The 24,449-nt window shown below is 39.5% G+C and overlaps 1 protein-coding gene across 1 annotated transcript in view; it reads left to right on the top strand.

The window, feature by feature from the left end:
• Positions 1 to 19,326, top strand: part of GRIK2 (glutamate ionotropic receptor kainate type subunit 2) — a 531,656-nt gene extending 512,330 nt beyond the window's left edge. The window contains exon 16 of the mRNA XM_063124850.1: positions 18,927 to 19,326. Within this exon, the coding sequence (XP_062980920.1) occupies positions 18,927 to 19,091 (165 nt within the window). The 3' untranslated portion in view covers positions 19,092 to 19,326. The remainder of the gene's footprint in view (positions 1 to 18,926) is intronic.
• The last annotated feature ends 5,123 nt before the right edge of the window (positions 19,327 to 24,449 follow it).

Below are 24,449 nucleotides of genomic sequence, written 5' to 3'. Positions count from 1 at the left end.
ATGAAGAAGAAAGCGAAATCTGTTAATGGGAAAAAAATTAACCTTCTACAGATAGATCTGGGTTTTAAGTGACACAACTCTATCAGTCCAAAGTCAGAAGTCTAGAAAACATCTCTCTATATGTCCTTTCCGGAATATGTTTACTCTTCAAACATATGGTGGTAGAATCTGGAAAAGTTTTAGATCAATATATTACGGATTTACTACTGATTATGATTTTTTATCTTGCAATTTGGACGCATTCCAGTTTTAAGACGTAGAATGTTGAACTTATTCTATACTGGATCAACAAGTTGATGAATGGCCACTTTTTCAAACAGAGACATAAGCATCCACATAAGTTTTGTTTTAATAATATTTATGTGTACATATGTTATATGTATATATATATAAAATGAACTAAATTTTGTCTTCTATTACTATGATTTACCTGGAATATACATTTTAAAAACTGGAAGAAAATGTGTCATGAATAATTGAGGAGCTTGTGACCTCCTTACATTCTCATTTTTAATACTATTGCTATGATTAAAATTGGTAGTAAATCCAAGAACCGCATGTGTGTAGATTTTTTTCTTTCTTTTTCAGATGCTAGGGTTAATATTCCTCACTAATTTTAACTGCTTTGAGACTTCTGAATTTGCACTGATACAGAATAACCCATATCCTGAGCACATTAACTTGCAATGGAGGCCTGTCTATTTCACTGGTGCGGCACATATTTAATTTACTTTTAATAAGGCATTGTTAGAAGAATTTTTGATACTAAACCATAAGGTTGGATGAGGTCACAAGTTCCTTATCGTTTATTTGAGCATATATGTTGAATTGTGCTGTAAGTGAAAACTCAGCTCCCCTCTAATGATACAGGATGCATAACTTCTGTCAAGCTAATTTTGGAGCTTTTTTCATTACTTCAAATCAATTTGCTATTTTAGAAAATGACCACTGATTTCAATGTATACATCACAACGGCTTTATCCGCTTTTCAAATTATGTGTCAGATATGAATGGCAGTACATTTTGTTTCAGTTGGACTGTAATATTTTTTTAAAAAAACATTTTTATTTATATATAAAGTTGGAATGTTTTTATAGCAAGTTTTGTACTTTGAATGAAAGTGCATTTTAAATGGCTTAGATGCATCTTACTTGACATTTTGAAATATGATGTGAACAGCATGACTTTTCCTCCTAAATGCATCCGAAAGGGTATACAGAAATGAAAAAGAGGCTTTCTACAATGGTCCAATCTTACAAATCACTTCGCATATTGTACTAAACAATCCCTTGAATTGTTCAAGCACATCTGGTATGGAGCAAATTGATTAATCTTTTCCTCTGGTAGTGGCACACAATGATCTAGATGTGTGAATTATTGTGTATGGAGATTAATGGTGGGAGCATGTGGTTGACTGAATGAATGAGGGATTCTGTTTTAAGATTGGGGATTGGATATAATAGCCCTATTCAGGCAATAAGCTGGAGCTCAGTTCCTCCATCCTCTGTACTCCTGGGAGATTCTAAGCATATTCAGTTGAACCTGTGACAATGCAGGTTCCCAAACACAGGGAGGCAATGAAACTTGATCAGCTGAACATGCTCAGAAGCCTCTTTCAGACCTTAATGCAGAATGCATCAAGTTTGGGAGCGGAAAGTTCACATGGGAATGTTGTGGGGCTAGAAATGTGATGGCTTGGAGCCCCCCACCACCACCATCAGAAAAAGTCTACCACACACACATGTTTTCCAAAGATCCCTGGGGAAATAAATGGTTTCCCCCCTGGTTTTTTCCCCATCCACTTCTTCCATTTTTTTCCTTCAGGTTTTCTAGGCTTTCACGTGGGACTGATATGTGAACCCCTAATATGCTGATGATCCAGTTCACACAGTCAAACAACTCATGATTACTGTGGGTTGTTTGTGAGCATGCTGAGTGAGCAAGCATGCTGATTCTCACCTGCTTCTGCTTTCCTAAGCAACATAGGAGCCCATGTTTTCTTTGCTGAGTTAACTGCGTTGTTTAACCCCTATTCAGTCCAGAGTTTCCAGGTTCAGACATAATGCTAACAAACCAGGAAAGGGTTGTTTAGAAAAGCATAAGCAATTCCTATACTCCCACATGGCCATGACTAACTTGGGTTAAACAACCCATAGTTAGCCATTGCATGTGAACTGGGTCTTTGCGCTCTCATACAGGCTGAATAGGATTTATATACCCACCTGTTCCTTCTAATCCTATGATCACATGACAAATGGTATAGTCAATTTTAGACTGGCCATTTCATCAGTTGGGGCTTGATGAGGGCATGGGCACAAACAATAAGATGATCTATCCATTTGACAGGCCAGAATTCACAATCGGTCTTCCATATTGAGCACCATGTGGGGCAGTTTCTAGGTTCCTCAAAGTACCTATGAGACACAGCCTAAGTGAAAAGCTCCTACATTCCCTTTTGAGATGGCAAAGATGGGGATTATATTCTTATGACTAGAGCCCCAGATGTTAATAGCTTGCATCTAGCATCTCAGTGACATTTCTGGTTCTCCAGTAACTTACCATGTAAATGCAGTAACTATAATTAGGAGGAAGGTTTGTGCATCTATAAACTTTTCCCATGATAATACAACTTGACTGGGATTGATTTGACTTGATCAGAAATATTTCTCATGTGATGACTTTAGCACTTCAGAAGGAGGTATGTGATTAAGCCTCGTGAGCATGACGGCAATGGTCTATGCTACAGTGCACCATGATATGTTTTAGCCACCAAACAGAAAGTAGCAGTTGAGGAAGAAGAGGGGGGAAAGGGATTCCTTCGCCAGAGGTAGCCAAGTAAAGGGTTTGGGAATTTTTTTTTAGCTTAGGAAATAAAGGCAAATAAGGAGGGACATGTAGGATTTTGTATGGTGTGGAATCTGGGGTCATCCAATGAAGCCCAATGGTGGGATATTACAGACAGTGTGTTGTGACTGTGAGCCCAATTCACCCAATATAGGAAAAGCCATTCTGTTCCTTCACAAAAGCATTTAGCAGCCTTCGCCAGTCAATCACATGATCAGTTCATGCTGTCACAGACCACTGTGACTCTCTTTGCGCCAGGCAAAAATCATCGGTTTGTGCCAAGGCAGGCCACTACCGACCACTGCAAATGCAGCAAGTCCAGGCAGTGGGTAAACTAGATCTACCAAGGCTTCCCCACAATCCTTCTGTTCTGAGTACAACAGAGGTTTTCAAGAATAGCAACATGTTGGACCACACAGTTTTCTGCCATTGATTAGCTTCTTCCTATCAGCCTGTAGAATATTTTCCTACAAAAAATATTCATTGTATCGGTTTGACATGATAAGCAGCTGCACAGTCAAAATATCTCACTAGTCCTATAAAGAATAATGCCATGTGTTTACCTTTCTGATTTGGTGCTGGTGTTGTTTGTGAGTTTTGCAACTATTTCTGAATGATATCTTGAGTAATTTGTAATTTTGTTCTGTCATTAGCTTTACTCAGAGTTTGTTGATCTGCTCCTCTGTGCCAGCACATAAGTAGATCAGATAGGTTTTACACCATTGCAAAATTATAAAACCTGGAGGTACTCTGATGTGGAAAATATATTAATGAGAAATTAAAGCACGTGTGCTGGTGCAAATATATAAGATCAAAGACTAAGCAAAACAAGTGCACATTTGCATCAGAAAATACTGCATCAGTGATAGTTGTTTCAATAATATTTCTAGATTTAGTGCAGCTGTGCTTCAGACTTTTGTATGCACCAGATTTTCTTGAAGGAATGAAAAGCTTTTTTTTTCTTTTCTTTAAAAAGAACACATTTGAGATGGGGGAGCAGTCAAACATCAATATGAGCAATTTAGATGTATGTATTTTGATGGCAGCTTTCTTTAGACAGCAAGAAATATCTATTTTAATGCATTTTTTTAAAAAAAAAGAAAGAAAGAAAGAAGAAAAGACAAGCTTACCTTGATCAGACTGAACCTGCCAACCTATGACATGGTTTCTAGCTTGCTTGTTTGAAAAGTTTCATCAGGGTCTTATTTCACTAGGAGATCAGTACAAAATTCCCAGTTCTGAAGCAATGAAATACTTTGCAGATAAAAAATATATATGCAATTCTGATATAAGCTATGCTCAAAAACAAACTTGCTTTCCCTTGATCAGTGCTCAAATTACAGAGGGGCAGTGCTGGGGACCCTTTCCTTTGGTGCTATTCCTAAGTTAATATTTTTACGGTATACTGTAAAACAGAATACTGTTTTATACTGTTGTTTTTATATATATATATGGTTTAAAATTTTGTATACTTTTTTAATGTCCACTGTTTTTAACTTTTGTAAACCAACCAGAGAGCTTCAGCTATGGAGCGGTATATTTAATAAATAAATAAATTTTACGTAATTGTAGGGGAGGGGAGATTTAGCTGAAATGGGGAACGAGTTGGGGGGTGCTTTTCAATTTCACTATCCCCCTATTATTCCTCCATAATTCAAACACTTCCCTGTTCTAAGAAGGGATAAATAAACGAGGCACTATGCAGGAGGGAAGATGAAAACCCATTATGACGTGATGTTCTGAGTTGCACGGGCAGGTCTTATTATGATGCTAATACCCATAAATGAAACAGCAGAGCTATGCCCACAGCTGCCAATCATCTGGTTGGATGGGAAGAAGCTACTTGGAGCTACTCCACTTGCAGATCTCTAAATCAGGGCTCTAGCATAAAATGGCATGAGAGCACTAGCAAGAGAGAAGATTTTGCTATGTTTTAAAACACATTCAAGTCGTTGAAGCACGATGTGCATGTGAAGTGGCATTTCCCTGCCCCCTAGGGATAGGTTTGAATTTCAATTGAGTTCAGTTTTGATAAGAATTCACCAAAAATTCGCAAAGTTGTGCATACTTGGGTCAGAAAAGAATTTGAGATTTAAATAGTTTGAATGTGGGAGAAACTGAAATAGACACATTTGACCATCCAGGCCCTTTGAAGTCTAGAGCCTTAGCTAGACCTAAGGATTATCCCAGGCAAATGGAGGGATCCCTGCCTGCTCCCGGGATCCCCTGTGTGGCATTTGGATGCACAGGGATAATCCTGTGACAATCCCGGGACATAGGCCAGGTCTAGCCATGGTCTAAGTTAGAATCACTCTGTATTCAACAATGTTAGTGCTTCATTAGGGTTACCCCATCTTTTTTCTGTCAGGCGTCTCATCTGTAACAGCTTTATGGCTGGAAGGTGCATCATGGCCCTCCTCATGCTGGGAATAGCTGTACCCATTTAATTTGGCTGGTGCAGATGGGTGAGAATTTCGTTTCAGTTCGCTTGTGAGAATTTCATTTCAGTTCTTGGGATTTTAAAAATTTGAATGTGGGAGAAAGTAGAACTGACAGATTTGGCCGTCTCTACTGCCACCAGAAGGACTTGATATCAAGGAGGTGTACTGTCTGTCCTCCAGGCCCTTTCACATCATACCACAATTTGCCATATGATGGCCAATAGTTCTCCAGGAGAGGGCCACGGTTGCTCATGCACTACTTTCACATGCCTCTGGACCAGGTGCAGCCAACTATTTGGGCCATGGGCACATTTTGCAATTTGAGAAACTGTCTTGGGCGTTATGACAAAATGGTACAAGTAACCTGCACAAAGACTGAGTACAAGGCAGAGATGGAATCTGAATCCCATTACACTAAGCAACTCTTTTGACCCCACAGTTTTCTGCACAAATCGAAACCTATTTCACAGCAATCCCAGCTGCTAGTAAGAAAATGTGTTAATATATATATAAAACGTGGGAATGGTAGGGCCCTTTTGACAGCACCGAGGAACATGACTGGGGACACCACATTATATACTTCTACTTTGGACTATGTCCATTATTTACTAATACAGTCTATCAGTGAATGAAAGCTACTGATAGAGATGCTTGATTTAAATGCTAAATCATGTACTTCACAACATTGTTTAGCATCATAGGTAGGTTTAATGTTGATGTCTTCTTACACATCCTTAAAGTGGTAACTTTTTAAGCTTTACAATTTTAAGGGTTGACTATTCCTTATAAGAAACAGACAGATTGACCATCAGTTGAGCCAATTTATAGTTTGAACTTCAAGGATAAGAAATTAATAATCATGGAATGAATGAATCATCAAATGGGATTTTCTTAGTTGGGCCTTTCATTTCTAATGTTTAGTGGAAGTAGTGGGTTGGCTTCCCTTGTGCTGGATTGCATGACACTCTGGAGGATAATCTGACTGGAGGGATGGGGGGAATCAGCAATTCCCAGTGCACAACTGGAAATAGCTTCAGATCCAAGCCAATATTTTAAATGTTCTTTTCTTTCATTTTTAAAAATCCACCATTTTGTTCTTGCCTTATTATTTATAATGCTAACATGTAGGGCTCCATAACACCAGCGATTTATCACACACTCGCCATGCCTGGTATGAGGTTGTGCACATGTCGTCATCCACATCCTGCTCTCATTTCGCCTCTTCCCTTCCGTGTTTTGTTTCTTTTTGAAATGGGGAAAGTCTGGATTATTTTCCCTCCATACAGAATAAATGCATTCCTCCCTCCTGTGTATTGCTGTCATCCTGTTCTTTGTTGGGGTGTGTGTGACGAAGGGAGCTCTGGCTAACAAAAGAGGAGGGCAGTCAGCCATGAAGGGGGAGGGAGAGAGCTCCCATTTAACTCTATGTTCTTACTCCTGAGTAGGCATGGCCAGGGGTACATTTTCACCTTAAAAGAAATGTGGAAAATGCACCCTCCTTGGCTGCAGCTCCCTCATTTTTAAATATAAAGATCAAAATTGGCAGTGATAGTTCTTAAATAGAGCTTTCAGCATGAATCAGACTGGTTCATTCCTTGGTTTTTTAAGGATTTTTTTAATCCCCCCCCCCTTAAAGCCTTTTCCTAATAGTCCACCAGTGTGAAGGATCAATTTTTCTTTCATTTGATCATGTGAAGCTGTGCATATCCAGGTTAATAAACTACCTTTGAGTAAACCCCATTGAACAGAGAGAGAGAGTGGCCACTCAGAAGCTCTTTTTAAAAGTATAAAACAGCAAACTGGAAAGAAGTGCTCTGCAACCCTATGCTTACGTCTGAGGTCTTACTTCTGTTTACTCATATAAAAAGTGGATTAAAAAGTAGGTGTGATGGAGCTCATAATTATGTCATCTATTGGAGTCATATTATTAAGCAGACATTTGTTTTCTAAGGCAACCTTGGCAATAAGTGCACAGCCATTTGCATTTTATAATTGCTTCTGTTAGCAAACAGTCCATTCCTTGGTTGCAACATTATGTTGGCACTTAGAAGTCATTGACTAAGCAATGTCAGGATACAAGCCCATGTTAAACAATCACCCATCTGTTTATTATTGATGTAACTGATTTGATCTGGCATGGGTTGCCAGATACAACATACATTTAATTCTACATATACTAGGCAAGTGAAATAAGTTGATGCTGTATTTGTAACCCAGGGAGCCAGTGCTGTGTAATGGTTAGAGTGTTGACATACCTCCAGTTAAGGCTTTTATGGTTCAATCAACTACTTCATTCACAGAATTTTACAGGGGGGTGGAGGGAGAATCTAGACAATATTGTCTTCCTTTTGTAACCCATCCATGTTTTCCCACTGCTTTGCCCATCTTTTTTTTCTTACCAGATAATCCATTAAAGAAGAAAATATTTCAACAGTGCATGTTGAGGATGCTAGGAGCCACCTGTCTGAAAACTCTCTTAGACTAGGACTAGAAAGGCTGGAGCTCAAATTTCCATTCAGCTATAAAGTCAATGGGTTGCCTTGGGCTAGTCACTCTCTATAATAGCCAAGTTACTTCATATGGTTGTTGCTAGGAGAGAATGAATGGGGAAGAAAACTGCACTGAGCACATTGAAGGAAGGGCCCTAAAAATATAATACATTAATAATGTAAAGTACAATAACTGGTTACTTTTACTTCATATATTGAAGTCATGATTTTTCAGCGTTAAAGAAGACATTATAAACTTACTAATCCATATTGCTAGACTGCCAACTCAGCCACACCTTCATGTCTACTTTAGACAGCCTTTAAGTTCTCACTCCCAGTTTACCAAAGCATGCCAGCTTACTTGCCTGGGAATGAATGCTTTTCTTGCCACAGTGAGTGGACTCTACTGCCCAAATTATTCCTTTTACCCATGTTGCCCAGCATTCTATCCGCCATTTTTTCCCCACTAGGAAGACTGAACCACATCAATCTCTATGCTCCATCCAGGCCCAAAGATCTGTTTAGCCCTATCCAGTGTGCTGTATGTTGGTCTCCCACACCTTACACTGTTCTAAATGATTTTAAAGAGACCTGATTCAAAGAGCAGTTTTTATTCAGCACAACAATAGGACAGATTCAGTGAAGCAACTTGTGGGATGTCAACCAGTTCTATAACATATTTGGGAAAAGACCATCAAGGATTAAGGAAATACAAATCTACACTTTTCCAAATGAGCATTCACAAATACTTTGCTGATATGTACTATTTTCTGTGAAACATTTTTTTTGCAGGCAGCATTGTAGGTCTGAGCTCTGGTCTAATACGTTTCTTCATTCAAATTTAATGGTACAGAAAGATCCGGGCATTCAAAATTATGGACATGAGGAATTGCCTCCTCCAAAGCAGTGAATTGGGATGTTGCTTATGCAGAGCCAAGTCTTGTAGAAAAGTTTTGCAAGTGAAGTTGAATTTCCCATATAGTTATCTCCACATATTACAGTCTAATATCTCAAAAGAGAAAATCTCCAATACATTCCATGAAGTTCCATACTTTCCTCAAAATCACTCCCCAATAATGTCCTAAATTATCAACACAGTGAACTCAATACTAGCACGGAACATTTTCCACATTTCAAATCTTTAAAGCTTTCAGAAGTCTGTAACATTTGCAGGACTATCTAAGATTCTCTCAGGCTCAGTTTATATGGGGATAGAGCATGGCCCATTGAGCAATCTGGAATCTTTTTCATAGCCTTACATGTCAAAACAGTCAATTTTGTATAACAATGTCCAACGTTTATTATCCTGCAAGTGCATGCATCTAGTGGTATATTCAGAGTAGATGGACTATTGTATTTGCGGAATGGGAAAGACCTTGCCCACTTTCTAATGAGAAAATGCACTGCCTGTCATTAATGCAAGCAGGATATTCAGGAACATTCAGGAAAAACAAACAAACAACCCAAGATCTTCTGGAATGAAAATTTTACTGCCCACCAAAGGTGTAATGCAGGACCTACAAAATTTAGGATAGCTTCCATAACCACCACATCGTCTTTTACTTGTTCGGTCTAATGTCCACCTTTTCTGGATTGACCTTCATGTATGGCCCCAGAAGTACTAGTGTCTTCACCACTCTGCTTTGACAAGAAAGAAAGAAAAATATGGGCTGTGTGTCTTCTAGCCATTGATGCACCACAGCCCAAACTGTTTCATTATCTTCCCCCAGTGGCCTCACATACATGTTGAAAGGAGGGATGACAGAATGAAACCTTGTGGAATCCCGCATGAAAGAGAGCCCCCGGGGCAGATGAGCAATTGCCCAATATCATCCTCTGAGATCTCTCTGAGAGGGAAGAATGGAACCACACAAGTGCAGTCCCACCAACCCCAACCTAGATCCACAGGTGAGTCAGCAAAACTCAAAGGTCTTCAGTTGATCTAAAGTTACACATCAGTGACAAACCTTTGTTCACAGTCAGTAAGAGGATCTTATCAACTAAGGGCACTAATATAGCCACAATATAGCCTAATGTTGACATCAGAAGACTTCTGGTATTAACTTAGATTCCTGGCCACAATGTCCCTCTCAAATAATAAAATAAATCTAGAGACTGGAAATCAGAAAGTTAACTAGAAAGTTAACGTGAATAGTCATCTAGGCTTTGGTCTAATATCTTCCTGTTGAGGGAATCTGGCACCTTATTTTTTTCCCTTGAAAAACAGCCAAGCAGGGCCTTTCTATCACTACATAATGAAGTGATAGATTAGAGTGTGCTCATGAAGGTAATGAGCCAAAGATTCTCAAGCAACACTAACAATGCAAGGAGGAGAATGTATGGTGAACCAGTCAGGAATAAAATCCTTCTGTATCTTCTTGATAAGGATCTCTTTAGCTCCAACAGGTTGCCAACCATCTGCAGGCTTAGGCATCTTGGCATTGCTGTAGGGAACTATATATATATATATATATATATATATATATATATATATATATATAATCTTCCCTTGGCAGTATGCTGATTCGGCAAGTATTCAACCAGTTGGTTACTTCACAACAGTGTGCCGTCAAACTTCTCAATGTCTTTTCTTAAGTGAAGCTATCTGTATAATTATTGAAATGCTAATTTGCCAAACAGAGTCAATCCATGTGCCACCAAAACTGATTACTTTTTTTATAATAGTGTTGAAACAGAATACAGTTTTGAAATTTAGGGTGGATCTGAACAAGTCATTTTTTTGTTTCTTGGATATGCTCTATCTGTGCTTCTAATCCCCACAACTGGCAAATGCTGTAAAATATATCTTTTCCAATGGAATTTTAAGGGCTGTCAAGTCCTTTAAAAGTCAGCTGTCATTATGAAAATGTGCATCAGCTGGTTCCATTCTAAAACATAAATATAGTTGATAGTGATAAATGTAGCTGACAAAGTTATCAACCCTCCAAAATAAAGCAAAATTAATCTTGGGCATACACTCTTCATAAGTTGGTTTCTTACATTCCATTTTTCATTTTCATATCAAAATTAAATATTGCCCTAGGGTCCACGTTTCTGCCTTTGGGTTTAAAGGTCTGAACTGACAGCTCATAACTATCTCTCACTATTAAATATCCTTGGGGAAATGGTATATGGAAGTAGAAGCTGATTAGAAAGGAGGCTAAGGGCAGGCCTGTGCATTCATTCCCAGCTAACTTCAAAAAAAGAAGGAGGGAGAAAGATGAAAAGCACTTTGATGGACATATCCTGGTAGATGTTAGAACATTGACCCATAACATCAGATATAAGCTGCAGGATTACTGCCATTACTGTGTTAAGAAATTTTAACAAGGCTCCAAATAATATCTGACATGCAAGGCTGGAGGTAATGAACTTCTGAGTAAATCCCGCAGATTCATACTAGATTTTGACAGTCAATTTTGTGTGAACTCCATCAAAGTAAAGAGGAGACAGATGTTAAACAGAGCAAACAATTGGAATACATTGCTCTAAGAAAACCAGAGGGGAAATAATAATAGCAGGTCTATTCAGAATTAAAGAGAGAGAGGGAGAAGTAGATATCCCTTGCTGGCCTCACCATTTTCTTTTATATAATATCTTGTACTAGGCATGACAAGGATGGGTATTCTGTTCATTTCCTCTGTGTGTATGTGTATGTTTGTATATGTACTTTTAATTCAAGATCAATCCAATTGCACCCTACAGACACTGTCATTTACAGTTGCATAGAGCTATATCTAATAATGATAAAAGTGATAAACATGAGCTATATTATTGGTGAATCACACACACATCCATCTGCTAAGATTCACTTTTTCAAGCCATAGATATGAGCCCATCAAATGGCTCGTTGAATGTGTAGGAGATCTGATACTCACCCAGTTGTTGTGCATGCAGTCATTTAGCTCCCCACATCAGTGTGAGAGACACTCATTTGTCAGCTCTCTCTGACACTAGCATGAATGGGGATACCACTGCATGCACAAGAGCTGCATATGCATCAGATCCCCTGCAGGTTCAAAGAGCCACATGATGAATGAATATGACTCCCATTGCATTCACAGAGTTGCCTTAATGTTGCAATGAATAGGAAAGACTATGGTTGCAGAAGGCCCATGTGCAGTAGCACATGCAGAGTCTGTGGATAAAATTCATTGGGCACAGACTGAGTACATTGTGAGGAGGTGTGGAGTCAGAAATTATGGAGCCATTAGGCATCAGAGAAAGAGAATAATAAGTAGTAGGTAAATTTGCAGAGTCTTCATTCCACCACCCCTCACAGTATCCATGAAGATTATGTATTTTATGCTTATTGTTGTTCCCTGCCTCGATCCAATCGGAGAGGTGGGTAAGAAATAGATGATGATGATGATTTACGAGACTAGTCAGTCATGGCAGTTGCTAGAATCCATGGGTGATCTTTTTGGCATTTCTATTGTCATAGCACCTGATATGGTGGGGCAAATGAAAGGGCCCACTGGACCTGGATGACCAATAGGAGCTGATGCTGCCATCTCCATTTTTAAAAGAAGCTCCAAAAGAAGCTCTGAGCATCAGCCACTACTTTTAGCCCTGTTCAGATGTGCATAGAGCATAAGTGGACAGGGCTGTGTGAATCCATCCCATGGTTTTAAATTACTTAGGTTTTTCCATTTGTAAGCAGGAGCCCATAGAAAACATGCCTGTTATGACTGGTGTTAATTGTGATAAGATTTTAAAGAATGGCAGATAGAGGAAGAATATGTATTACTAACTTTTTGTACAGAGCTGAGCACTGGGCCAGCTACGTGTCACAGGCCAAGGACGTACACTGTTAATGCTGATTAAAGCTTTAGCATGAGCTCTTTTACTCTGATTAGAAACGAACTACTAATGCTTCATTTTACTTTTGCAATTTATTTTAAACATGCTAATGGCCAAAGAATTCAAAAGTTATCTGCCATCTGATTAGCTATTAAATGACTTTTAGGCAACATTTACTTTCTGGAAACATTCTATAAGCCAGTTGCTGTTTTATCACACGTATAAAAATTCAATAAAGGGTAATGTTCTTGGAACCTGATGGTAGTAGAGAAAGTAAGTAAAGGGCAAGAGGTTATTTCATCTCCTAAATTGGGGTGGGGGTGGGGAATATTGTACACATCCACAAAGTTCAAGATCAAAAAGGATTTCTGATACACAACTTGCCAACCTTTAAGAGTTATCGTAACAATAATGCAGTTTGAAAGGCCAATGGAAATTGTCAACTAATATTGGATTACATTGTTTGATACCTTCTCCAAAAATAGTCTAAGTGGCCTGCCTCTGCAAATATTCCTAAAATGATGCCCTTATTCTATTTGCTTCTATGCTGAATGTTAACAATGGTGTAGTGTTGTTGCATGTAATGACATTTCTGTAGTAATCTATTAATTGGTGACTAAATGGAGTATTGGTTTTGAAACTTTCAGTTTGTGACTTTCAATCTATGCAAAACAACTTTTGGTAGAGAACAAAATACAGCCATTGGACTGGGATGTTGGGATTTGCGTTGAAAGTTAACCATTTCTCTGAAGAAAATTAATTTCTTTGTATGGCTTCTGTTGAGTCTTGTCATGTGACTATAGCAATAGCAATTAAACATGTTGCATATATGTACTAGTATAGGAAGCTTTCATTCTGTTAGCACAGATCTGTGCTTCTGTGGTTGTACCTAGGAATGGGTGAGAGTTTTTATAAGAACTTAGGAAAATTTGCAAATACCTCAATAAGCAGAGTGTTGACGTTGCCTGACAGTGGCTTTTCAGGGTAACAGGCATGAATTTTTCCAGTTTTAGTTGGAGATACTGGATATTGAACCGAGGACCTTCTACAAAACACATGGTCTGCCACTGAGTTATGGCGCTTTTCTGAACTTCATCTTCCCCCCTCCCTTTTCCCCCTGTAACATGCAAAATGTTTGATTTCCAGCCTTCTCTACTGGTCCAGCTGTCGTAAAAGTCTCCATTTCAGAAAAGCTTAGCCAACACAATATCTTGAGCTATGTGTGCCAAATTTTACCTTCCTAGATGGCTTGGAAATAACTTCATCATTCAGAGATATACTTTTGAGCCTTCCATTTTGAAAGAAACAAGTGCAAATGTTCTGTTTTCAAGAGTGTCCACCTTTTCAGCAGGTGGGTTGGTCTATGTGTGCATCAAATTTTGGGCTCTAGTTCTATGGAAAGTACCTAACAATTTTGATAAACCCATCGTTGAGCAAGTTTAAAAGCATTTGGGGTGAATGGCAAATCTGAGTTCAGTTCTGGTCTCTTTGCACTTCCTTGCTTTCAATGCAATTCACACTAAAATCTCCATCAATGCACATCCCAATTCACTTCCAAGTGCACATTTCACTGAAAGAAATACTGTGCACAGGAACTAATGCTGGGGCCAATCCAGACATTTTCAGAAGTGTTGTGTGAGTGGGGTAGGGGTTAGGACAAGCAAAAATGAAGTTTGAAATCATTTTCAGAAAGATTGACAAATTAAAAAAAAAGCCTATGAAGCGTGTGTGTGCGTGGTGGGTGGTGGTGGTGGTGGGAAAGGTGACTGAGAGTTTCTCCTTCATCATTTGGAGCACAATGCCCCAGTAGAAACAAAAGGGGGCAAACATCCTTTGCTCTGAAGAATGCCTCAGGAAAAAATGCTTCATCATTATGTAGCATCATTACTATTGGATCATTCTGCCCATAATACAAAGGAACACCAGTTAGCTTGCTGAAGGTAGCAATCCACTGCTTAAAGCAATAGCAAAGCATATATATTATATACCCTGCCCCCTCACAGTGTTCATGGAGGTCCTGCAAAAGGTGGGGACATTCAGCACAGCGTTCATAGGAACATAAGAAGGGGACAATTTGCCCAGGAGTCTGCACTGAGCAGGGGGGCTTGGACTGGGTGATCTCTAAGGTCCCCTCCAACTCTTATGATTCTAGCCCAGTATTATCTATTCTAACTTGCAGCATCTCCCTAGGGTCTAAAACATAGGCCTTTGACGTCACCTTCTACCTGCTCCTTTAAAACAGGTATTGATCCTGGTGTCGTCTGCATGCAAATCATGTATAATGGCAATTTGCTAAGACACAATAAACTATGAATGAATGAATGTACTTACCCACTGAGCTGTGGCCCCCGGGTTTATATAGACCACATCTGAACTCACCTGTGCAGTTGGCACATGTTTGATTTCAGCCTGCACTCAGTGATACTGCCGGTGATAGATGCGTTTTGGGTTGACTGGGCAAGGGCAAGAAAAGCAGAAAACAGTTCAAGCTCCTCGCCTTATCCCACTTTGTCTTTTTTGGGGTGAGATGTAACAAAAGCTACCTTGAATAGCCAAGAGCTTCGGCTATTGGGCGGTATAAAAATGTAATAAATAAATAAATAAATAAATAAATGTTTTGATAAAAAGGCAGTGTATAAATCAAATAAATAAATAAATAAATAGGAGAAACAAAATATACAAAAGTTGGTCATGGAACTACACTTGTATGGCTGTTAATGGTCCGTGTCCAACATGTCATGTCCCTATATCTTACTGAAATCCCCAAAGCCAACTGAGAATACCTTCTTCAGGATATCATTTTTGGACTGATTTATTACCCATAGTATTCAGAGGCTGCCCTTGGTGATCTTGCAAAGCTCAAACCCAAGCATTTTTTTTTTTTTAAAAATGCATTCTAAAACTGTTTTATTGGCTGGGAAAATAAATACAAGCTTTTATTTTCCTGTTTTCTGCCGTTCCCCTTCAGGATATTGTTTAATAAACTGTGACTGTTTCGGTCTTCACAGAGTAATCTTGTTTATAATATGCAATCCAACCATGATTATTATCCAGTTTTCCTTTCCTTTAGAATCTTGCTGGCTATTTTAATATAGAAAAGTTAAGTCAGAGTGGGGAGTGGGGTGCCAGAAATGTTCTGTTGTTTCTGTTTCTTCTAAAAGCACCACTAGTATATAGTTCATTGCCTAAAACAATCATTCCCAGATATAACCAATAATATATTGATGATGAGGTGTGTAAGCATTGTTTAAATGCAAAAAACCCTAGCTTTGTTTTGTTTCAATTTATTTTACATTGATACCTTTAGGATTTTTTATTCTTTCAGAAAGTATTTATTGTTCCGATAAAAGCTGACAACAAAATATATGCAGCATCTATCTGTGAGATCTTGCTAAGGGAAGAACTACATGCTACAACCGCCCCACCCCCTACCCCCGCAATACACACACACACTTTGTGGCCACTGAACCTGGTAGCCCTGTGTCAAGTCTTCCCTGTCTCATGTTGTGTACTTTAACTTAACTTTTGTCTTTATATTATTACACCAACAATTTCCCCTTATCCACCAGTAGCAGCCATTGTGGTGTTGCAGATATAGGAGAAATGCTCAGTGTTAATTATGTCAGGTAAACTGCAAGGGCAGAACATATGGAAGGAGGTGGTGGGGACAGGGGGATTCCTTATTCAGTAGCTGACCCATACTGTCTGTCCTGAATGATGATGATGATGATGATGATGATGATGATGATGATGATTTCTTACCTGACTCTCCCTCTGGATCAAAGCGGGGGGAAACATTAAATACAAAAATACCATAAAATGCATATAGCTGATTAAAAACATAAAACTGATACAATATTAAAATCACATTCAGATATCTTAAAATTCATCTGGGTAGGCCTGCCAGAAGAGATCAGTCTTTATGGCTTTTTTAAACTCGGAAAGACTATTTGAACTATCACTACCTGGGACTTGATGGGCCTTTGGCCAGAGTTGGCTGCTATTTATCTTTTATACTGCCTAAACAAACTGTGCATAGTAGATTGTGGTTTACAGCCATCGTCAATTAAGAGATGGGGGGATGTAATAAAATAGAGTAGTGTTGAATGTCTTTTCATTTTGGATTTTCTTGTGTTTGTTTTGAGGTAGTATATAATTCTGCTATTTCAACAGTGAAAAACAAAGCCATATGCAATACTCCCAATTCACTTTGCTTTCACTTATACCATTTTTTCAAATGGTGGCTATCCCTTTAACTTTATTAAAATTTAGCAGAAATGGTGAAGTGCCAGGAGAAGTAACAGGTGTGTGATGTACAAAAAGGGGTAGGAAAGCTGAGCTCAAGGAAGAAGCCATGCTGAATGTAATCTGTTTAAGGGAATTGATGCTGACAAGGATTATGATCTCTATTTTTTAATCTGCTTCTCTCCATGGATTTTAATCTGGTTTGCCTTGGTAGCCTCCTAGGGTTGGATGAAGACAATAAAGGGTAAAGAATAGGGTTACTTTTACAATCTGTTCTAAGTGTATGTAAGCAAAATTACAGCCCTCAGGCTCTTTCCTCTCCCCCTTTCCATCAACTCTTTTGGAAGGAGTGAAGAATGTGCTTCATGTTCCACATAGCACCTGGCTGCCCATTGAATTGAATATCTATTTCTTTGACAATGGGATTGAGTGGACCATCGTGACAATATTGAGTTTCATTTCGTTCAACCCCAGCATAGGGGACTAACTCAGTTCTCCTAAGACGTTGTAGGGAGTATAGATCTTAAAAAAATATGAGGGTGCCAAGCACATGCCTGAGGATGCATGTATTTTTCAGCCTGCTTGGCAGGAGTCATGATTGGCTGCAGGTATGCTGAGTGTATGCTCAGTGGCAAATCCCAGGCATAGTTCTCTGCTTAAAGTGTGTAATGGAATGAATGAGCAGCTCATATCATGTTAGTATTTGGAACACTTGGTAAGCAGTTTGGGATGCAGAATTGGGATGGAGGAATGGGCATTGTTACTATTCTCTTCTGACAATCAACAACAGGTATGAACTGTTTTATAAATTCCTTAATTCTGGGTTGTGAATCAATTCTGTAACAAACAAATCATTCAGTAATTCAACTCAGATGAATGCAGTACAAAACCTTGTTGGATATTATATTGCCTTTTTCCAGGTGTGCTTTGATGTTGATCTCTTTAGTATTAATATGAATTTAACTTAATATCACTTGATATGAACTGAACATTGCAACTCAGAAAAATTGATGATGACTAAATGTATAATATTAAACAGTATGCTCTAAAGCCATTTGTCCAGAACCAAATTTAGTTGTTCAAAATGTGAGAGTTCAGACAGGAACGTTCATTGGTTGATGATTCTTTCAAGATCAGTTGCTGAGTTGCATATTTGAAATAGCTATCACTGAAGGGAAAATTGCACAGAAAGAGAACCTTTTCGTTTTGAACACAATCCCTTTAATGTAGGCAATTCACATGTTCCATTTGTTGTCACATCATTAAGGATGCAATCCTTTCTTTCCTGGAAGTAAGTCTCACTGAATTCAGTGGGAGTTATTTCTGACTGGTCATGCATAGGATTGCACTGTTGATCACCCCTGATGTACAGTAGATGGACGTGTGCATTAGCTCTTTTCAACCAACCTGTGTATCATTAGATCATACACTGAAAAATGAAATGTTTCCAGCAATCTAGAACAGACTGATGTCAGCTTAATTATATGAGATGCATATTTAAGAGATGCCTATTTTGTTACGAGATTCTTGCTGAAGCACTGGAAACATTTGGCAAGACTGTGCTGGGAGAGACTCTATATTTCTAGGTGATATGGCTAGATATGTCCAATGTGCTCCACAAATCGTGTTCTTCATGAACCCAAGAGGCCTGTTTTATGAAGCTATGTATATACCTGGGTGGTCCAGGCTTCAGCTAAGAGTAAGACTACTTTACCAGGTTTTATTTTTTTTAACAGAGATAGATTCTGCCCAGAATGGTATGCAATAAAATCATCAATTTTTTTAAAAAAAAATTAACACAAAGAATAATAATCAATGGGGCTTATGCAATTGATGTAGCACTAGCATAAGCAAACTCCAACACAAGGCCAATGGCATTACAGGTTTCCCCGTTAGCAGCCCCATTGGACATTGCCAAACAAAGGCTGTAGGAGCAAATAAAATGTAATAGCATGAAGCACTGTGGACATTTTACTTGTGATATATTAATGCATATATATGGTGATGATAATAATAATAATAATAATAATAATAATAATAATAATAATAATTTCCTCCTATTTTCTTTCTACATATTTTTTTATTCTTCAAACTTCCCCTGTAGAGGTCCTTCTGTAGTGCCATGGTAGAGGAGTTGAGGATGTCTCTGAAGTGTCAACGTCGGTTAAAACACAAACCACAGGCTCCTGTTATTGTGAAAACAGAAGAGGTTATCAACATGCACACGTTTAATGACAGAAGGTTGCCAGGTAAAGAAACCATGGCATAGAGCTGGGAGGCCAAACAACCCCAAGCACAAACTGTTGTCTTTTTTTCCCCTTTTCTTTTTCCCCCCAAAACAACTTTTGCGAGAATGTTTCCTGTGGAAATATGCAACCTGTGCAAAATAAAATGAGTTACCTCATGCCGCTGTGTCTATGAACTAGAGACTCTGTGATCGAAGCAGTTGCAAAGGCCAGACTCAATTCACAAGCATCACGGATCAATCAAGTTTATAAGGGGAGGGTGGGCTGAGGGGATGGGCATTCCACCATTTGTCATGGGTTCCACCATTCTTTAATGAATAAAAGTTCTATGTGAGTTTTATGGCTGGATACAAACGCAGTCTCAGTGAGAAATGGCAGGTTCCTTTTTGAAGTTCATCTGTTGCCGGGGGCTGGAGAAGCAATTGAACAATGAAAGAAACTAACTACTAGAGGAGACTTTGAAAAAGAATAGCTCAGAACTCTAGTATGGGAAAAAGGGACTCTGTTATGTACTACCAAGCATAGAAGACCTTGCATTTGCTGGCCCAAGTCTACGTGGTGTTCCTGCCAGCTGATACGAGCTTATTCAATGGGAAAATGAAAACAATGAAAATGGAACCCCCCCAAATAGAAGAATTCATACAGAAACTGTTACCTGAGTTTTGACTGTCGCTATGTCAATGACCTGAATAAAAACAAAACACTAAGTTGGGCAGTAGAAAATCATATAATTCACCTGCACTGGAATTCTGTTGTGAGAGAACCCAAAGGAGGTGGGCCATATTTTAGATCACACAAAATGTTTCCCTCCATTTTTAAAAAAATGATGTACCTTATGATGCTTAGCTCTAAACAATTATTTCATTGTTTAACTGTGAAGCAAAAAGCATATCTGACATAATGGAGGGGTGTGTGTGTATGTGTGTGTGTGTGCATTTAGCTCTGGAAGGGTTTGGGAAACTCTCGTTCCTGCTTTGAATTGAACTCAATGGAGCCTGTGGAATTTTCACTAAGAGTGGAAATTGGATAGGTCACCCAAAAAGGAGGGAATGTGAAAAGAAACTATGGACTGCATTCCTCAAAACTGTCAACGGTGTTTAAATGAGCAAAATTCTTGAGCAGTTTTTTCCCTCCCCCCAAAACAATGGGAAAGAAATGTTCAGGTTTATTTGTGGAAATGCAAAATTTCTATGAAAATAGTTTTTGTATGGAAATTTTTTGTAATACTTTTTAAATCAACAATTTCAAGAACCTGCGTTCCGGTTCAGGGGTGTGGTGCCAAGACTGACTGGTAGTGCGTGCGCACCACCAACGTTTGGTGAAAACTATTTTTATGGAGGAAAAAGGGGAATCTTAGAAGAGAAATATTTTCAAGTTAGATAATATAAAATCTAGGTGCACTACCAATACTGCTTACTATACCACACCCCTGGTTTTCACTAGCCTGATAATATACTGTAATGAACAGATGTGTGTAAATGATGAAAGACACAGACCTCTTGACCACATTGTGATAACAGTTGAAGTGCACACAGTTTGCTGTTTGAATCCAATGCACAACATTAAAAAAAAACCCAACCACACACACATTGACAAAATTGTCAGTTTTAGTTTTTTTGGGGGGTAAGGGAGGGTTGGGATTGCTGTGTGATTTGAGCAATGTGTGTGCAGTACTGTCAGAACTGGTACTTGCAGCCTTCTTCTATAAGGATCTTGTTCTGCAAAAACTAGCTACCCATCATTAAGTTGGCAAGAACGTTAGCATCTGAAAAGTGTTTGCAGGATTGGGCCCAATTACTACACATCTCATTTGCTACTCTTCCTTTAACTTAGTTTTCAACACCCGGGCATAATGTAATGAGACTCCCTTCTATACAAGCCTTCTGGGAATAAATACCAGTTGCACAATGTGTTCATGTGCAACTTTTGTTAATTTCAACAGGATGTACACAGGAGAAGCACCTGATGATAGCCCTCATAGCCCTCTTGGGATGTTGGGTAGAAAAGCCCAATGCTAGTGATTTTTAAAAACAACCATAGATGAAAACAACAATAAGAACATAAGAAGAGCCATGCTGGATCAGACCAAAGGTCCATCTAGGCCAGCATTCTGTTCACACAATAGATGTTTAAACTGCCTTTCTGGTGCTCAATCAGATGTGAACCATCCTAATAATTTTAACTTAGTCTTACTGTAAATTTGTATCCTGAAAATAAAATGTATAATGGTGCGATATGTAGGGACACTTGCCTACACCCACAGTTTATAAATATAGCTTTTTATTCCAGACAAATCATTTCTTTTCTTCTTCTTTTTTAATAAACAGAATCCAAACACAATTTTGTATAGACAATGAGTCATCTGTGGATAATGGAAATATTTGTGGATTCAAGGCATAATTGTCATTCAAAAGGATTACCACCCCCCCCCTGTTAAACTCTTTCACATTTCCATTGCAAAATGTGGCATATGACCACAAGCAAACAAAAAATCTTGAAATGCATGAGAACAAATTTGGTATAATGTATTCTGTCTCCCCATTTCAGCGGTTTCTTGCATGGGCATGAGGACACTTACATGCACACATGTCTCAAGATCTTTCTTATTCACTTCAATTCTATAAGCAAAACAAGTTTGACTGCAAAGCTCTTTGCTTCCTTGACCCCTACTTGCATCATAGATTTGGATCAGAAACTGTGTCTGTAATTATCAGATCACTTAATTATAATCCCAATATAAGTTCTAGAAGGATTGCTTCATTGGGAAAATACTTAAAAAAATGTAGTCTGGGACATGATTCACAGATGACTTAAAGAATATAATTCCCAGTTTATTACAGCACAACATGGTGTTGTTATCAATCTGCATAATTACCAAAGAGCCAGTATTTTTTTTTTAAAAAAAAATTATTACATTTTTGTAATGCCCATCAGCTGAAGCTCTCTGAGCAGTGCAAAATTAAAAACCATAAAATATAACAAGAATAGATAAATTTAAAACATTAAAAGTTAAAAAGGCAATATAAAAACCAGCTAAGTTAAAAGCCAGGGAAAGCCTATGTGAAAAGGTATGTTTTCAGGAGGCGTTTAAAAGATGTTATGTTTTCTGTGCCCTGAACCACACAAGGGAGGGTTTTCCAGAGGTGCCACTGCAGAGAAGGCCCACTGCGAAGATTCTTCGTGACAACATTATGTTCATCTTGGAATGACGAGCAGGACCTCTTCTGATGCTTGTAAATGTCTTCTGGGCATGTATAAGAGAAGGCGGTCTGCTAGGTATCCTGGCCCCAAGTTGTTTAGGGTTTTATAGGATAATAATATAACCTTGTACATGGCTCGGTAGCTAACAGGCAGCCAGAGCAGTTGTTTTAACACAGGTTTTATGTGGGCAGAGCTAGGCATCCCAGTGAACACCCTAGCTGCTACGTTCTGCACTAGTTGCAGCTTCCGAACCAGACACATGGGTAGCACCACATAGAGCACATTACAGTAGTATTACAGTAGTAGTATGATATAGTATAATACAGTATAGTCACAACTAGGGGTGTGCACGGACCCCCCGCTCCGCTTCACTTGCAGATCCGCCATTTTTCGGAGCGGGTCGCTCCGCCCCGCCCCCGCTCCGCCCACTTCCGCTCCGCTCCGCTCGGAGCTCCGGATCCGGATCCGGAGCTCCGTTTTTGCCCCCCCATAGGGTTGCATTGAAAGCTAAAAAAGTAAACAACTTTTTTTCCGTTGAAGTTAGAAACCTCACGTTTGGCACCATGACACCTCATGGGCGTATACACACACACGCCAAGTTTCAAGGCAATCCCATCATCCCCTGATTTTTGGCGAATTTTTGAAAATCGGGCACCCCACACACAACATCCCTGCGAGGTGGGCAGGGGAGGAGGGAGGGAAGGCAGGCAGGCATGCAGCTGGCATTTCTGGGGGCATAAGGAAGGGAGCCAAGGATAAGCCAGTAATGCATAGAAAATGGAATAAATCAATCAATAAACAAAGGAGGGGTGGAATTAAAAGCAGCAGTGTTGCTCAATAAACAGCAAGAAGAATTAAAAAAAAAAGGCTATATCTGTCTTTTACCAGCAATAGGGGGACGTGCCCGGGGGAGGGGGAAGTAGCTGCCAGTTCAAGACAGCCACCAACAGCTCTGAGAAGAAGTAAAACGCTCACTTCAACTCATAACAGGCATTGCTCCACCACTGAAAAGTGACCATTCACTTCAACTCATGATAGGCATTGCTCCACCGTTTTACTCTCTTTGGAAGGCTCTATGGCCTTCCAGTGCAGGAGAGAGTGGGGGCACGTCCACGATGAGATGCCCTAGGGGAGCTCATCCCCTTGCACCACATCGATTCAGTTGTTCACCAAGGTTAGGGTGGGGAGCAGTGCTGTGTTTTCTATCTCTTATTCTTGGCTTAGTATATGATTTCAGGTTGTGTTTGTGCATTTGGTGGGGCTACTGTGTTAAAAAACACGGGGAAAAGCCCGTTCAGATGAAGAAAGAGAAGTTTCCCAGAATCCCAAGTTACCTGTTTTGCCTATGCCCTCCTCCAACTTTGGGATCATCATGACCGGGAGCTGACTCTGCCCCTCAGCCCTTTGAAAAAGGTATTTTTCCCGCCGATTTTTAAAAAACTTCTAGCCCGCGACCCGTACGATGCAGAAAGTTGAGAGTGGTCTCAAAATGACCCCCATCCACGACTCTCTGTGCACAAGAATTTTCAGAACGATAGCTTAAACCCCCCCCCAGTTATCCCCGATTCTTTCCCTCAATGCAATCCTATGGGCGAAAAGCCGAAACGGAGCCCCGCGGTTGACCCTATTTTTAAAAAACTTCTAGCCCGCGACCCGTACGATGCAGAAAGTTGAGAGTGGTCTCAAAATGACCCCCATCCACGACTCTCTGTGCACAAGAATTTTCAGAACGATAGCTTAAACCCCCCCCCAGTTATCCCCGATTCTTTCCCTCAATGCAATCCTATGGGCGAAAAGCCGAAACGGAGCCCCGCGGTTGACCCTATTTTTAAAAAACTTCTAGCCCGCGACCCGTACGATGCAGAAAGTTGAGAGTGGTCTCAAAATGACCCCCATCCACGACTCTCTGTGCACAAGAATTTTCAGAACGATAGCTTAAACCCCCCCCCAGTTATCCCCGATTCTTTCCCTCAATGCAATCCTATGGGCGAAAAGCCGAAACGGAGCCCCGCGGTTGACCCTATTTTTAAAAAACTTCTAGCCCGCGACCCGTACGATGCAGAAAGTTGAGAGTGGTCTCAAAATGACCCCCATCCACGACTCTCTGTGCACAAGAATTTTCAGAACGATAGCTTAAACCCCCCCCCAGTTATCCCCGATTCTTTCCCTCAATGCAATCC

This window comes from Elgaria multicarinata, chromosome 4 (assembly GCF_023053635.1).
Source record: "Elgaria multicarinata webbii isolate HBS135686 ecotype San Diego chromosome 4, rElgMul1.1.pri, whole genome shotgun sequence".
Lineage (NCBI taxonomy): Eukaryota > Metazoa > Chordata > Lepidosauria > Squamata > Anguidae > Elgaria > Elgaria multicarinata.
Note: the sequence above shows the minus strand (reverse complement) of the source record. Positions and strands in the feature narration are given on the sequence as shown.